The following is a 15566-nucleotide window of genomic DNA, read 5'->3' as shown; positions in this document are numbered from 1 at the left end:
AATATCAAATATTCATATTCTGTATTGGGTCTGAGCTATATAAGGCTCGGCTCAGATTTGGGGATTCTGATTTACTTGAGGCTGAGAATTGGTACCAGTTATAAAACATGTTTTGGCCCAGTTCAGGGCCAGTTAAGGGTGATTACTGGCTGAGATTCGGGCCGGTTATGGCCCATGTGTGGCCCCTGTCTTTAATCCAGTTCTGGGCCACTTCAGGGCCGTCATTCGAAAATATCGATAGAATAATGACACTGACAATAAACCTGTCAACATCTCATCTGTTCAACAGCTTTCATGCACGTCTTTTAAAATAAAAGTCTCGCATCAGAAAAACATTTAGAATTACGTTTTTTGTTGTTGATGTCGTTTCTTTGGCCGCACACTCCCACCAGTTGAGAAACACTGTTCTAAATTATAATCAGTGTTCTTCTTTTTTGTGTTTGTTGAAGTTAATGTTGAAGCAGTTAATATATTATGACGCATTTAACTGATAACAATTTATTGATTACTTACTCTATGAATCATATCGAATGTTCATTTGTTGCTGATGCAGTAATTGTTAATAAATGGTTTAGTTCTTCATGAGTTATACATTAACTCATGATTATCTGTGCATTTGTTAAGCATGAATTAATGCATATTAGTGTCACCGTATTGTAAAGTGTTACCAAAGCATTCAGTTGTGAGAAAAACATGTTCTAAATTATAATCAGTGTTCTTCTTTTTTGTGTTTGGTGAAGTTCTCATTTTTGCATATAAAAATATACTTGAAAGTATGGAATGAAAGAACCTCTCCAACAAATGCATCGTTATTAATGCAGAGAAGAGCAGACAGTCTTTGGGTCTTCTGCTGGTGAGAACGCAGGTGATTTTCCTGTAGTATTTGTTGCCTCGTCTGTCATTAGGAAATGGTTTAAGCAGAGCAGTTACTTCTAGTGTAAAGATCACAAAGCCACTTCAGCTTCCTCTGATCGTGTGAGGTCAAAAGATTTAGAGTCTGAGGTTTGAGGAGGATTTATTTATTTGCTTACCCATCATACAAACATCTATCAGAAATCACCAGAACAGTAATGCTGTTTTTTTAAATTCATTGATTGGGTACGTTCTTATAACTTGCAGTTACTAACAGTTCATGAAATTCCAGTTGATTTTATACTAGAGATTGTGGTCGTCTGCAGTGATCAGTTAATGAGCTCTACAAGATCAAAGAATTCAGGTAAGTCATTTCATTTGACTACGTTATTCAGGTTAAATTAATTGCTATAACTTCTATTCTCCCTGATGAAAAGGCAGAGATTGTGTTAATATCTTTCCATACACATCCTCTATACTGTCAAAATTATTTTTCGAAGTAAAAAGTATGTTTTACAAGAAAATACTATTTCATCTTTTCTTCTTTAAAAAATGAGTGTTTAATTTAGTTTGTAACTTGATGTTTCTTTGTAATTATAAGTAATTTCTGAGTAAAAATGTTTTTTTTTCTGTGTACACTGCAAAAAATGATTGTTCGACGTAAAGAAAAGAAAGATTACTGGAGTGTGTTTCACAAGAAAATACTGTTTCAGTCTTTCTACGTACAAATTTAATGTTTAATGCAATATCTTACTTGCCATTTCTTTGCAATTATTTAGTTTTTTTTTTTTTTTTCATTGTACAAAGAGCAAAGAATTAAACCTGGACAAATCAAATCAGCAACATGACTGATGAGAATACAACATACTACTATGACCCATACTATGAAGACCAGCTGTGTCGTAAAGAGGTGGGGGTGAAAGACGCATCCGTTCCACTCCTTTTCACAGCAGTGGTTGTGTGGAGCTGCATCTGTGACATCCTCGTTCTGGTCATCCTTGCACTCTACAAAAGCCTCAGATGCCTGACCAATGTCTTCATCCTCAATTTATCTGTGTCAGATCTGCTGTTCACTTCTGGACTGCCATTTTGGGCCACATATTACACCTCTGGTTGGGTATTTGGAGAGGTTGGCTGTAAAGCCGTTAAGTTTCTCTTCTATGTTGGCTTTTACAGCAGCGTGTTGTTCTTGACTCTGATGACCGTTCAGCGTTACATGGAGGTGGTTCATCCTCTGTCCGACTGGGAGAGATGCAGAGGCCTTTCAGTCTCTCCTTTCATCGTTTGGATCCTGAGTGGAACGGTTGCACTGCTCGGTTCACTTCATAGCAAAGTCATGACAGAATCTGGCAGCCTATACTGTGAATATGGCAGTCTTGAATGGAAATCTAGCATTGCTTATTTTCAAAATGCTTTTTTTATCATTGCATTTGTAATCATGGGTTACTGCTATGCCAGAATGCTTCTCACTATTATAAAATCACAGACTAATACGAGACACAAGACTGTTAGACTAACCTTTTTTATCGTGCTGGTGTTTTTTATCGGTTGGGCTCCATATAACATTGTCATGTTCTTAAAATCTTTTACCACAGAGCCGTTCACAAACTGTGAAGTAAAAAAAAGGCTGGACTATGCTGAATATTATGCATGCCGAATTTTAGCTGTTACACGCTGTTACATAAACACTATTGTGTTTTTAGTTTTTGTAGATGCAAGGTTCCATAATAGTTTACGAGCAATTCCAAGAAGGTTTCATGAAAAGATTTAAGTCTACGAATAATGAAAAATGTCTCAGAACTATTAATTATTTTGATTTGTTCTACTTGGTAAGATAAGAGAGACTTGAGATAAAAAATAAATAAATAAATAAATTTGATTCCTTAAAGGAATAACCTCGTTCACATAATGATGCACAATGAAAATGGAAGATGACACACAGGGTAAATCATGTATGTCTAAATAAACAGTTTTATATTGATGCTTACTGTCAGGTTCAAATACATTTCTTGTCAAAACTGCGTCCCTCCATTATTCTCTGACAGCCATCAGAGAGAGTGGCTGCCCACTGCTTCAGGTATGTGTGCACTTGGATTAAATGCAGAGCACAAATTCCGAGTATGGGTCACCATACTTGGCCACACTTCATGTCCTTTCCTTTCCTTTCCTTCCTTTTTGTGGTTGAAGTTGTCTTTTTTTTTTTTTTTTGTAAGTATAAATATAACTGAGACTACATAATAGAAGAACCAAACTAACAAATGTGTCGCCATTAATGCAGAAAATATTTCCACATGAAATTAAATGATATCTATTTTCCTTCTTCCATGTATTACGACCTTCATGTTTATGTCACTGCTTGTACGGTTTATTAAATGGATAATGCAGAGTAAAATATACTGCATGAGCATAAAGTATGAGTCCAGTTTATGAATCATCTGCCATTTCGCACTCTTAAAAATAAAGCTTTATTGGCATCTATGGTTCTATGAAGAACCTTTAAAAGGGACACAGTGCGCCTCTTACATTCAAGTAAAAGCAATTATGTTTATGGAGGCCAAAAGTAGCTATTGTGAACGAACAGTAAGCACTTTACAGTGTTATTAAAAGAAAAAAGTCGGGGAGGAAAAGTTATTAGATAACTTTGATGTTTTTGTGTCACTGGGTGTAACGTGTCTGCCTGTCCTAGTCCCGTTTTCCTTATTTGGTTTAGTTCCTGTCCTCATTAATTATCGTTTCATTGTCCCCACCTGAGTTTAATTATGTTGTTTGCTCTTTTGTTCCTGTTTCTTTAAAAGCCTTCAGTTCTCCATTTGTTTTTGTCCGTTCTAGATGTTTACTAAGTAATAAAGGGAAAAGTGCGTTGAAGCCGTTTTATTCTCTCGTCATTTATTTTGATTTAAGTTTGCTCACGCCACAACCACAACCTGTAACACTGGGCATGTTTATACAGAAACCCAAGTAATAACTATAAAACTAACAATATGGATCAGAAATATTAATATCTCTGTCACTGAGAGAAGTATCATTGACTGAACAGAGTTGATCAAACTTACATATTCTGTTTAACAAAATAAGAGACATGACTATATATGATATATGATACCGGTTACAAGTTGACATTTATAGTCTGTCTAGCTGGATGGTTGAGCTCCAGAAAATCAGTAATGAGGTGGCCTTGAAATAATTTTTTGATAGTTACAGATTTACAAAACAAAAAGGCGGGGAAAATAACCCTACATTCTAACACACACAAAAACATGGTTCTTAAGGTTCTAAATAGAACTGTTACTAAGTGTAAAGAACCTCTTTTTAGTGAAATAATTAACCTTCTCAACTTATAGCAGGGAAGATCAACAGTCAGAAAATGATTTAGCTTCCACAGTATCATATATTCTACCCGAAAACCTATGCAAGTTTTACATCCAATCAGGTTTATATCCTCAGAAATTCTGCCTCGAGTTACTGAAGATGTTCTGTCTGTTTTCCAGCAAAGGAATTAGTGGGGAAAATGAGTGTAAAATAAACCATGCTGTCTCTAAATCTGAATGAGCCAATGTTTAACTTTGTGATGCCTTAACTAAAACGTAAAAAATTGATTTCTAGTTAAATGTTACCATCTGCTTCTTTGTAATTATTTGAGACATTTGCAAATTGCAAATGAAGTTATGATTCAAATCACGATGACTTTTGCACAATTTGTTGCTATTTATTGGAAATTTTGAGCACATGCGACTCTTATGATGCTAGAGAAGAGAAGACTAATATTCAAAAGCATTGGTAACACTTTACAATACGAGTGCACAAATATGCATTAAATAATGCTTAACTAATGCACAGATAATCATGAGTTAATGTATAACTCATGATGAACTAAACCATTTATTAATGATTACGGCATCAGCAACAAATGAACATTCAATATGATTCAAAGATTAATCGATAAATTGTTATCAGTTAAATGCGTCATAATATATTAACTACCTAATAACTTATTTTATTAACTAATGAAGTAAATTCATACACTGTAAAAAAAAAGAAAAAGTTGAGCCAACTTAAATTTTTAAGGCAACCAGCTTCAGCAGATTTTTGAGTTTTCTCAACTTGTCGTTTTAAGTTTATACAACAAAAATTTGAGAATCTCCCACAAAAATAAGTTGAGCAAACTCACAAATCTGCTGAAGCTGGTTGCCTTAAAATTTTAAGTTGGCTCAACTTTTTTTTTTTTTTTTTTTATAGTGTATACATTGGGTCGAAGCCATGCTTTAAACTTCCAGTTGTCTGCTTTAATTAATCATTAGCTAATGATTTGCATGGGTATCATTATGTTATGACTTTACTTGTCAGACAACTGGAAGTTTAAAGGCATGGCTTCGACCCAATGTGGTAATTAACATATGAATTTACTTCATTAGTTAATAAAATAAGTTATTAGGTAGTTAATATATTATGACGCATTTAACTGATAACAATTTATTGATTACTTACTCTATGAATCATATCGAATGTTCATTTGTTGCTGATGCAGTAATTGTTAATAAATGGTTTAGTTCTTCATGAGTTATACATTAACTCATGATTATCTGTGCATTTGTTAAGCATGAATTAATGCATATTAGTGTCACCGTATTGTAAAGTGTTACCAAAGCATTCAGTTGTGAGAAAAACATGTTCTAAATTATAATCAGTGTTCTTCTTTTTTGTGTTTGGTGAAGTTCTCATTTTTGCATATAAAAATATACTTGAAAGTATGGAATGAAAGAACCTCTCCAACAAATGCATCGTTATTAATGCAGAGAAGAGCAGACAGTCTTTGGGTCTTCTGCTGGTGAGAACGCAGGTGATTTTCCTGTAGTATTTGTTGCCTCGTCTGTCATTAGGAAATGGTTTAAGCAGAGCAGTTACTTCTAGTGTAAAGATCACAAAGCCACTTCAGCTTCCTCTGATCGTGTGAGGTCAAAAGATTTAGAGTCTGAGGTTTGAGGGAGGATTTATTTATTTGCTTACCCATCATACAAACATCTATCAGAAATCACCAGAACAGTAATGCTGTTTTTTTAAATTCATTGATTGGGTACGTTCTTATAACTTGCAGTTACTAACAGTTCATGAAATTCCAGTTGATTTTATACTAGAGATTGTGGTCGTCTGCAGTGATCAGTTAATGAGCTCTACAAGATCAAAGAATTCAGGTAAGTCATTTCATTTGACTACGTTATTCAGGTTAAATTAATTGCTATAACTTCTATTCTCCCCTGATGAAAAGGCAGAGATTGTGTTAATATCTTTCCATACACATCCTCTATACTGTCAAAATTATTTTTCGAAGTAAAAAGTATGTTTTACAAGAAAATACTATTTCATCTTTTCTTCTTTAAAAAATTAGTGTTTAATTTAGTTTGTAACTTGATGTTTCTTTGTAATTATAAGTAATTTCTGAGTAAAAATGTTTTTTTTTTCTGTGTACACTGCAAAAAATGATTGTTCGACGTAAAGAAAAGAAAGATTACTGGAGTGTGTTTTACAAGAAAATACTGTTTCAGTCTTTCTACGTACAAATTTAATGTTTAATGCAATATCTTACTTGCCATTTCTTTGCAATTATTTAGTTTTTTTTTTTTGTTTTTTTCATTGTACAAAGAGCAAAGAATTAAACCTGGACAAATCAAATCAGCAACATGACTGATGAGAATACAACATACTACTATGACCCATACTATGAAGACCAGCTGTGTCGTAAAGAGGTGGGGGTGAAAGACGCATCCGTTCCACTCCTTTTCACAGCAGTGGTTGTGTGGAGCTGCATCGGTAACATCCTCGTTCTGGTCATCCTTGCACTCTACAAAAGCCTTAGATGCCTGACCAACGTCTTCATCCTCAATTTATCTGTGTCAGATCTGCTGTTCACTTCTGGACTGCCATTTTGGGCCACATATTACACCTCTGGTTGGGTATTTGGAGAGGTTGGCTGTAAAGCCGTTAAGTTTCTCTTCTATGTCGGCTTTTACAGCAGCGTGTTGTTCTTGACTCTGATGACCGTTCAGTGTTACATGGAGGTGGTTCATCCTCTGTCCGACTGGGAGAGATGCAGATGCCTTTCAGTCTCTCCTTTCATCGTTTGGATCCTGAGTGGAACGGTTGCACTGCTCGGTTCACTTCATAGCAAAGTCATGACAGAATCTGGCAGCCTATACTGTGAATATGGCAGTGTTGAATGGAAATCTAGCATTGCTTATTTTCAAAATGCTTTTTTTATCATTGCATTTGTAATCATGGGTTACTGCTATGCCAGAATGCTTCTCACTATTATAAAATCACAGACTAATACGAGACACAAGACTGTTAGACTAACCTTTTTTATCGTGCTGGTGTTTTTTATCGGTTGGGCTCCATATAACATTGTCATGTTCTTAAAATCTTTTACCACAGAGCCGTTCACAAACTGTGAAGTAAAAAAAAGGCTGGACTATGCTGAATATTATGCATGCCGAATTTTAGCTGTTACACGCTGTTACATAAACACTATTGTGTTTTTAGTTTTTGTAGATGCAAGGTTCCATAATAGTTTACGAGCAATTCCAAGAAGGTTTCATGAAAAGATTTAAGTCTACGAATAATGAAAAATGTCTCAGAACTATTAATTATTTTGATTTGTTCTACTTGGTAAGATAAGAGAGACTTGAGATAAAAAATAAATAAATAAATAAATTTGATTCCTTAAAGGAATAACCTCGTTCACATAATGATGCACAATGAAAATGGAAGATGACACACAGGGTAAATCATGTATGTCTAAATAAACAGTTTTATATTGATGCTTACTGTCAGGTTCAAATACATTTCTTGTCAAAACTGCGTCCCTCCATTATTCTCTGACAGCCATCAGAGAGAGTGGCTGCCCACTGCTTCAGGTATGTGTGCACTTGGATTAAATGCAGAGCACAAATTCCGAGTATGGGTCACCATACTTGGCCACACTTCATGTCCTTTCCTTTCCTTTCCTTCCTTTTTGTGGTTGAAGTTGTCTTTTTTTTTTTTTTTTTTTGTAAGTATAAATATAACTGAGACTACATAATAGAAGAACCAAACTAACAAATGTGTCGCCATTAATGCAGAAAATATTTCCACATGAAATTAAATGATATCTATTTTCCTTCTTCCATGTATTACGACCTTCATGTTTATGTCACTGCTTGTACGGTTTATTTAATGGATAATGCAGAGTAAAATATACTGCATGAGCATAAAGTATGAGTCCAGTTTATGAATCATCTGCCATTTCGCACTCTTAAAAATAAAGCTTTATTGGCATCTATGGTTCTATGAAGAACCTTTAAAAGGGACACAGTGCGCCTCTTACATTCAAGTAAAAGCAATTATGTTTATGGAGGCCAAAAGTAGCTATTGTGAACGAACAGTAAGCACTTTACAGTGTTATTAAAAGAAAAAAGTCGGGGAGGAAAAGTTATTAGATAACTTTGATGTTTTTGTGTCACTGGGTGTAACGTGTCTGCCTGTCCTAGTCCCCGTTTTCCTTATTTGGTTTAGTTCCTGTCCTCATTAATTATCGTTTCATTGTCCCCACCTGAGTTTAATTATGTTGTTTGCTCTTTTGTTCCTGTTTCTTTAAAAGCCTTCAGTTCTCCATTTGTTTTTGTCCGTTCTAGATGTTTACTAAGTAATAAAGGGAAAAGTGCGTTGAAGCCGTTTTATTCTCTCGTCATTTATTTTGATTTAAGTTTGCTCACGCCACAACCACAACCTGTAACACTGGGCATGTTTATACAGAAACCCAAGTAATAACTATAAAACTAACAATATGGATCAGAAATATTAATATCTCTGTCACTGAGAGAAGTATCATTGACTGAACAGAGTTGATCAAACTTACATATTCTGTTTAACAAAATAAGAGACATGACTATATATGATATATGATACCGGTTACAAGTTGACATTTATAGTCTGTCTAGCTGGATGGTTGAGCTCCAGAAAATCAGTAATGAGGTGGCCTTGAAATAATTTTTGATAGTTACAGATTTACAAAACAAAAAGGCGGGAAAATAACCCTACATTCTAACACACACAAAAACATGGTTCTTAAGGTTCTAAATAGAACTGTTACTAAGTGTAAAGAACCTCTTTTTAGTGAAATAATTAACCTTCTCAACTTATAGCAGGGAAGATCAACAGTCAGAAAATGATTTAGCTTCCACAGTATCATATATTCTACCCGAAAACCTATGCAAGTTTTACATCCAATCAGGTTTATATCCTCAGAAATTCTGCCTCGAGTTACTGAAGATGTTCTGTCTGTTTTCCAGCAAAGGAATTAGTGGGGAAAATGAGTGTAAAATAAACCATGCTGTCTCTAAATCTGAATGAGCCAATGTTTAACTTTGTGATGCCTTAACTAAAACGTAAAAAATTGATTTCTAGTTAAATGTTACCATCTGTTTCTTTGTAATTATTTGAGACATTTGCAAATTGCAAATGAAGTTATGATTCAAATCACGATGACTTTTGCACAATTTGTTGCTATTTATTGGAAATTTTGAGCACATGCGACTCTTATGATGCTAGAGAAGAGAAGACTAATATTCAAAAGCATTGGTAACACTTTACAATACGAGTGCACAAATATGCATTAAATAATGCTTAACTAATGCACAGATAATCATGAGTTAATGTATAACTCATGATGAACTAAACCATTTATTAATGATTACGGCATCAGCAACAAATGAACATTCAATATGATTCAAAGATTAATCGATAAATTGTTATCAGTTAAATGCGTCCTTAACTACCTAATAACTTATTTTATTAACTAATGAAGTAAATTCATACACTGTAAAAAAAAAAAGAAAAAGTTGAGCCAACTTAAATTTTTAAGGCAACCAGCTTCAGCAGATTTTTGAGTTTTCTCAACTTGTCGTTTTAAGTTTATACAACAAAAATTTGAGAATCTCCCACAAAAATAAGTTGAGCAAACTCACAAATCTGCTGAAGCTGGTTGCCTTAAAATTTTAAGTTGGCTCAACTTTTTTTTTTTTTTTTTTACAGTGTATGTTAATTACCACATTGGGTCGAAGCCATGCTTTAAACTTCCAGTTGTCTGCTTTAATTAATCATTAGCTAATGATTTGCATGGGTATCATTATGTTATGACTTTACTTGTCAGACAACTGGAAGTTTAAAGGCATGGCTTCGACCTAATGTGGTAATTAACATATGAATTTACTTCATTAGTTAATAAAATAAGTTATTAGGTAGTTAATATATTATGACGCATTTAACTGATAACAATTTATTGATTACTTACTCTATGAATCATATCGAATGTTCATTTGTTGCTGATGCAGTAATTGTTAATAAATGGTTTAGTTCTTCATGAGTTATACATTAACTCATGATTATCTGTGCATTTGTTAAGCATGAATTAATGCATATTAGTGTCACCGTATTGTAAAGTGTTACCAAAGCATTCAGTTGTGAGAAAACATGTTCTAAATTATAATCAGTGTTCTTCTTTTTGTGTTTGGTGAAGTTCTCATTTTGCATATAAAATATACTTGAAAGTATGGAATGAAAGAACCTCTCCAACAAATGCATCGTTATTAATGCAGAGAAGAGCAGACAGTCTTTGGGTCTTCTGCTGGTGAGAACGCAGGTGATTTTCCTGTAGTATTTGTTGCCTCGTCTGTCATTAGGAAATGGTTTAAGCAGAGCAGTTACTTCTAGTGTAAAGATCACAAAGCCACTTCAGCTTCCTCTGATCGTGTGAGGTCAAAAGATTTAGAGTCTGAGGTTTGAGGAGGATTTATTTATTTGCTTACCCATCATACAAACATCTATCAGAAATCACCAGAACAGTAATGCTGTTTTTAAATTCATTGATTGGGTACGTTCTTATAACTTGCAGTTACTAACAGTTCATGAAATTCCAGTTGATTTTATACTAGAGATTGTGGTCGTCTGCAGTGATCAGTTAATGAGCTCTACAAGATCAAAGAATTCAGGTAAGTCATTTCATTTGACTACGTTATTCAGGTTAAATTAATTGCTATAACTTCTATTCTCCCCTGATGAAAAGGCAGAGATTGTGTTAATATTTTTCCATACACATCCTCTATACTGTCAAAATTATTTAATATAATATAAGTAAAAAGTATGTTTTACAAGAAAATACTATTTTACTGAGTTGCATTTTTTTCTGTATACACTGCAAAAAAATGATTGTACGATGTAAAGAATACAAAGAGTGTGTTTTACAAGAAAATGGTATTTCAGTCTTTCTGCGGACAAATTTAATGTTTAATTCGTTGTCCTACTTGCCATTTCTTTGCAATTATTTCAGAAAATTACAAGCATTTTAAAGTGAAGTGAAAATTTTTTTGTTTGTGTGTTTGTTTTATTTGTACAAAGAGCATCTGGCCAGTTTGCAACTGCAAAACATGACTGATGAGAATACAACATACGACTATGTCATAGACTATGAAGACCGGTTGTGTCGTAAAGAGGTGGGGGTGAGAGACGCATCTATTCCACTCCTTTTCATCTCAGTGGTTGTGCTGAGCTGCATCTGTGACATCCTCGTTCTGGTTTTCCTTGCACTCTACGAGAAACTCAGATCCCTGACCAGTGTTTTTTTCCTCAATTTAGCTGTGTCAAATCTGCTGTTCACTTTTGGACTTCTGTTTCATGCCTCATACTACTGGGGTTGGACATTTGGAGAGGTTGGCTGTAAAGCTGTTAAGTTTCTCTTCTATGTCGGCTTTTACAGCAGCGTGTTGTTCTTGACTCTGATGACCGTTCAGCGTTACATGGAGGTGGTTCATCCTCTGTCCGACTGGGAGAGATGCAGAGGCCTTTCAGTCTCTCCTTTCATCGTTTGGATCCTGAGTGGAACGGTTTCACTGCTCGGTTCACTTCATAGCAAAGTCATGATAGAATCTGACAGTAAATATTGTGAATATGGCAATGTTGAATGGAAATCTGGCATTGCTTATTTTCAAAGTGCTTTTTTCTTCATTGTTTTCATAACCATGTTTTTTTGCTATGGCAAAATACATCAGATGATCACAAAATCACAGACTAATAAGAGACACAAGAGTGTTAGACTAACCTTTTTTATCGTGCTGGTGTTTTTTATCGGTTGGGCTCCATATAACATTGTCATGTTCTTAAAATCTTTGACCTTCCATCCATTCACAGACTGTGAAGTAAGCATAAGACTCGACTATGCTGAATATTATGCATGCCGGATTTTAGCTGTTACACAGTGTTATGTGCACACTGTTGCGTTTTTAGTTTTTGTAGATGGAAGGTTCCGTAATAGTTTATGAGCAATTCCAAGAAGGTTTTGTGTAAAGATTTAAAAGCATCCACTCTTAAAAATAAAGGTGCTTCAGAAGGTTCTTCAAGCGATGCCATAGAAGAACCATTTTTGGTTCCACAAAGAACCATTCACAGTCAAAGGTTCTTTAAAGAACCATCTCTTCCTTACCTTTTTTATAATCTGAAGAACCTTCTTTCTCCACAAAGAACCTTTTGTGAAACAGAAAAGTTCTTCAGATGTTAAAGGTTCTTTATGGAACCATTTAGACAAAAAGGTTCTTCTATGGTATCGTGAAGCACCTTTATATTTAAGAGTGTAGTTCACCCAAAAATGAAAATTCTGTCATTAATTACTCACCCTTGTGTCGTTATAAACCCGTACGACCTCCGGTCATCTTCGGAACACAAATTAAGATATTTTTGATGAAATCTCAGAGCTCTCTGATCCTCCCATTGACAGTAATGTAACTACCACAATCAAGGTCCAGAAACGTAACAAGGAGATCGGTAAAATAATCCATGTGACATCAGGGGTCCAACCGTAATTTTATGAAGCTACGAGAATACTTTTTGTACGCAAAGAAAACAAAAATAATGTGGAGGAGACGAATTGTTTGTCAAGTAAATCCTACTCAATTTTTCCTAGTATAATACCCAGTGGACAATTGATGTTAAGACCATTGATGTCAAAAAACAGGTCAAATATGCAAATAAAACTGCCATCAAAAACTTGCCATGAGGTTGATTTGATGTAAATTGAACATCAAACATATTGCCTATAAATATACATTAAACCTGTTTCAGTGTGGGATTAACTTCCTATTTTCAGAATCAGAATCAGAATTTTCTCCCAATTACCACTGAAGATGTTGCTGTGAACTGAATTTGAAATGATGTCTTGAATCTTGATCAGATCTTCACTAAAATTTGACATCAAATTTATATCAAAGTGCCTGCTGGACAGCAAATGAAGCTGCAAACCAAATGGCTATGACTTTTGATTGCAAAATTAGTTTTCTTGGACAATTTAACCACATGTGACTCTCTTGTGAAGTTAGGAGAAGACACATATGACATTGCTTGGGTCTTGCTGGTGAGAAAGCAGGTGATTTTCCTGTAGTATTTGTTGCCTCATCTGTCATTAGGAAATGGTTTAAGCAGAGCAGTTACTTCTAGTGTAAATTTTACAAAACCACTTCAGCTTCCTCTGATCGTGTGAAATGAAAAGTTTTAGAGTCTGAGGTTTGAGGGGGATGTGTTACCCAACATACAAACATCACTTGAAATTCTCCTTTTTAATTCATTGATTGGGTATGTTCTTATAAACCTCAGTCTTATCAGCTTCTCAGATCTATTAACATAGTTCCTGAAATTCCAGTTGATTTTATACTACACTGTAAAAAAAGTTGAGCCAACTTAGAATTTTAAGGCAACCAGCTTCAGCAGATTTTTGAGTTTGCTCAACTTATTTTTGTGGGAGATTCTCAAATTTTTTGTAGCATAAACTTAAAACAACAAGTTGAGAAAACTCAAAAATCTGCTGAAGCTGGTTGCCTTAAAATTCTAAGTTGGCTCAACTTTTTTTTTTTTTTTTACAGTGTAGAGATTGTGGTTGTCTGCAGTGATCCGTTAATGAGCTGTTCTGATCATCACTGTGCTCTACAAGATCAAGATAGTCAAGAATTCAGGTAAGCCATGTATATATTCATTTGACTAAGATTATTTGACTAAGTTATTCAAACTGAATGTTATAACTTCACTTTTTCCCCAGAGACTGTATTGTTTGTATTGTATTAATGTCTCTCAAACACATCCCTTTCTACTGTACAAAAAATATTTTTCGAAGTTGTAAATAAAACAGATTACTGGAGTATGTTTTACAAGAAAATACGACTTCAGTCCTTCTGAGTAAAAAAAAAAATTGCATTTAAATCAACGTGTAACAACATTTCTTTGTAATTAATTTTCAAGCAAATTGTTCTGAAAATTATTTCAAAGTTTGTTTGTTTGTTTTTTCAGTGTACAAATACCAAAGATTTGAACCTGGACAAAACTGATCTGGCCAGTTTGCAGCTGCAGAGCAACATGACAGAGGAATATACAATATACCCTGACTACTACAACAAATACTATGAAGAACTGTTGTGTCTCAAAGAGGAAGTGCATGGCGAAAGTCGGATCCATTGCTATATGGTTGTGTTGAGCTGCATCTGTAACATATAGTTCTGGTTTTCCTGGCACTCTTCAAAAGCCTGAAATTCCTGACTAATGTTTTCAACCGCAGTTTAGCCGTGTTAAATCTGCTGTTTACTTTTCGACTTCTGTGTTTGGGCTTGGACTACATCTGGGGCTCGATATTTGGAAAGGATGGCTGTAAAGCTATGAAGTTTCTGTTTGATGTCGGTTTTTACAGCAGCGTGTTGTTCTTGACTCTGATGACTGTTCAGCGTTACATGGCAGTGGTTCATCCTCTGTCCGACTGGGAGAGATGCAGATGTTTTCAGTCGCTCCTTTCATCGTTTGGATCCTGAGTGGAACGGTTGCACTGCTCGGTTCACTTCATAGCAAAGTCATGACAGAATCTGACAGCCTATACTGTGAATATGGCAGTGTTGAATGGAAATCTGGCATTGTTTATTTTCAAAATGCCTTTTTTCTTCATTGCATTTCTAATCATGTTTTTTTTGTCATGGCAAAATGCTTCAGATGATCACAAAATCACTGTTAGATTAACATTTGTTATCGTGCTGGTGTTTTTTATTGGTTGGGCTCCATATAACATTGTCCTGTTATTAAAATCTTTGACTGACCATCCATTCACATCCATTCATCATCACAGAGTTGACACATTAGTTAACTCACATGTTAGCTTTCTCACACTGTTGCATAAACACAGCGATTTTACACTGTTAGACATTTCAAAGGGTTTTTACAGTAACTTACTGGCAACATTGTTGCCAATAAGTTACTGTAATTAAGATGTACAGTAGCAAACTGTATTTGATTTACAGTTGCAAACTTAACCCCCAAAAAAATCCAATTAATCAGAATACTACTGTAATTTATTCATTTGAATATAGATTTCATTAATTTTTATATAGAATTCATTTTATTTTACTCTACATAAGTACTTCTGGCATTCAATTAAAACAGACACAATAATTACAAAATATAAAATGCTTTATTTAAAACATTGCATGTACAACACTTAAAAATACAGTCTTCCAATGCTGGAACAGTGCATCTTCACCATTTCTCCTGTCTTAGGACGTTTTGCAGTGCTAATGTTGTATCCTCTGGATTCATCCTCACAAAGAATCGTTAGGCAACAGAAACATAATGAGGAAAAAAGACAAGCAGCCAAAGAATACATAGCC

At 34.6% G+C, this 15566-nt stretch overlaps 3 protein-coding genes and 1 pseudogene across 3 annotated transcripts; all 4 read left to right on the top strand.

The window, feature by feature from the left end:
- Nucleotides 1-1167: 1167 nt before the first annotated feature.
- Nucleotides 1168-2848, top strand: LOC131532506 (chemokine XC receptor 1-like). Its single transcript, XM_058764208.1, has 2 exons — nucleotides 1168-1216; nucleotides 1660-2848. The coding sequence occupies exon 2, from the start codon at nucleotides 1697-1699 to the stop codon at nucleotides 2621-2623; it is 927 nt and encodes a 308-aa protein (XP_058620191.1). The 5' UTR covers nucleotides 1168-1216; nucleotides 1660-1696; the 3' UTR covers nucleotides 2624-2848.
- A 2971-nt stretch (nucleotides 2849-5819) lies between these two features.
- LOC131532479 (chemokine XC receptor 1-like) lies at nucleotides 5820-8418 on the top strand. The gene is made up of 2 exons (XM_058764164.1): nucleotides 5820-6041; nucleotides 6491-8418. The coding sequence occupies exon 2, from the start codon at nucleotides 6528-6530 to the stop codon at nucleotides 7452-7454; it is 927 nt and encodes a 308-aa protein (XP_058620147.1). The 5' UTR covers nucleotides 5820-6041; nucleotides 6491-6527; the 3' UTR covers nucleotides 7455-8418.
- A 2888-nt stretch (nucleotides 8419-11306) lies between these two features.
- On the top strand, nucleotides 11307-12197 carry LOC131532572 (chemokine XC receptor 1-like). The gene has a single exon (XM_058764346.1). It carries the CDS (start codon nucleotides 11307-11309, stop codon nucleotides 12195-12197), a length of 891 nt encoding a protein of 296 aa, XP_058620329.1.
- Nucleotides 12198-13780: 1583 nt separating this feature from the next.
- On the top strand, nucleotides 13781-15474 carry LOC131532266 (chemokine XC receptor 1-like; annotated as a pseudogene).
- The last annotated feature ends 92 nt before the right edge of the window (nucleotides 15475-15566 follow it).

The sequence above is a fragment of the Onychostoma macrolepis genome, chromosome 23 (assembly GCF_012432095.1).
Source record: "Onychostoma macrolepis isolate SWU-2019 chromosome 23, ASM1243209v1, whole genome shotgun sequence".
NCBI lineage: Eukaryota > Metazoa > Chordata > Actinopteri > Cypriniformes > Cyprinidae > Onychostoma > Onychostoma macrolepis.
The sequence above is the reverse complement of the archived record's forward strand: the minus strand, read 5'-3'. Positions and strand labels throughout refer to the sequence as shown.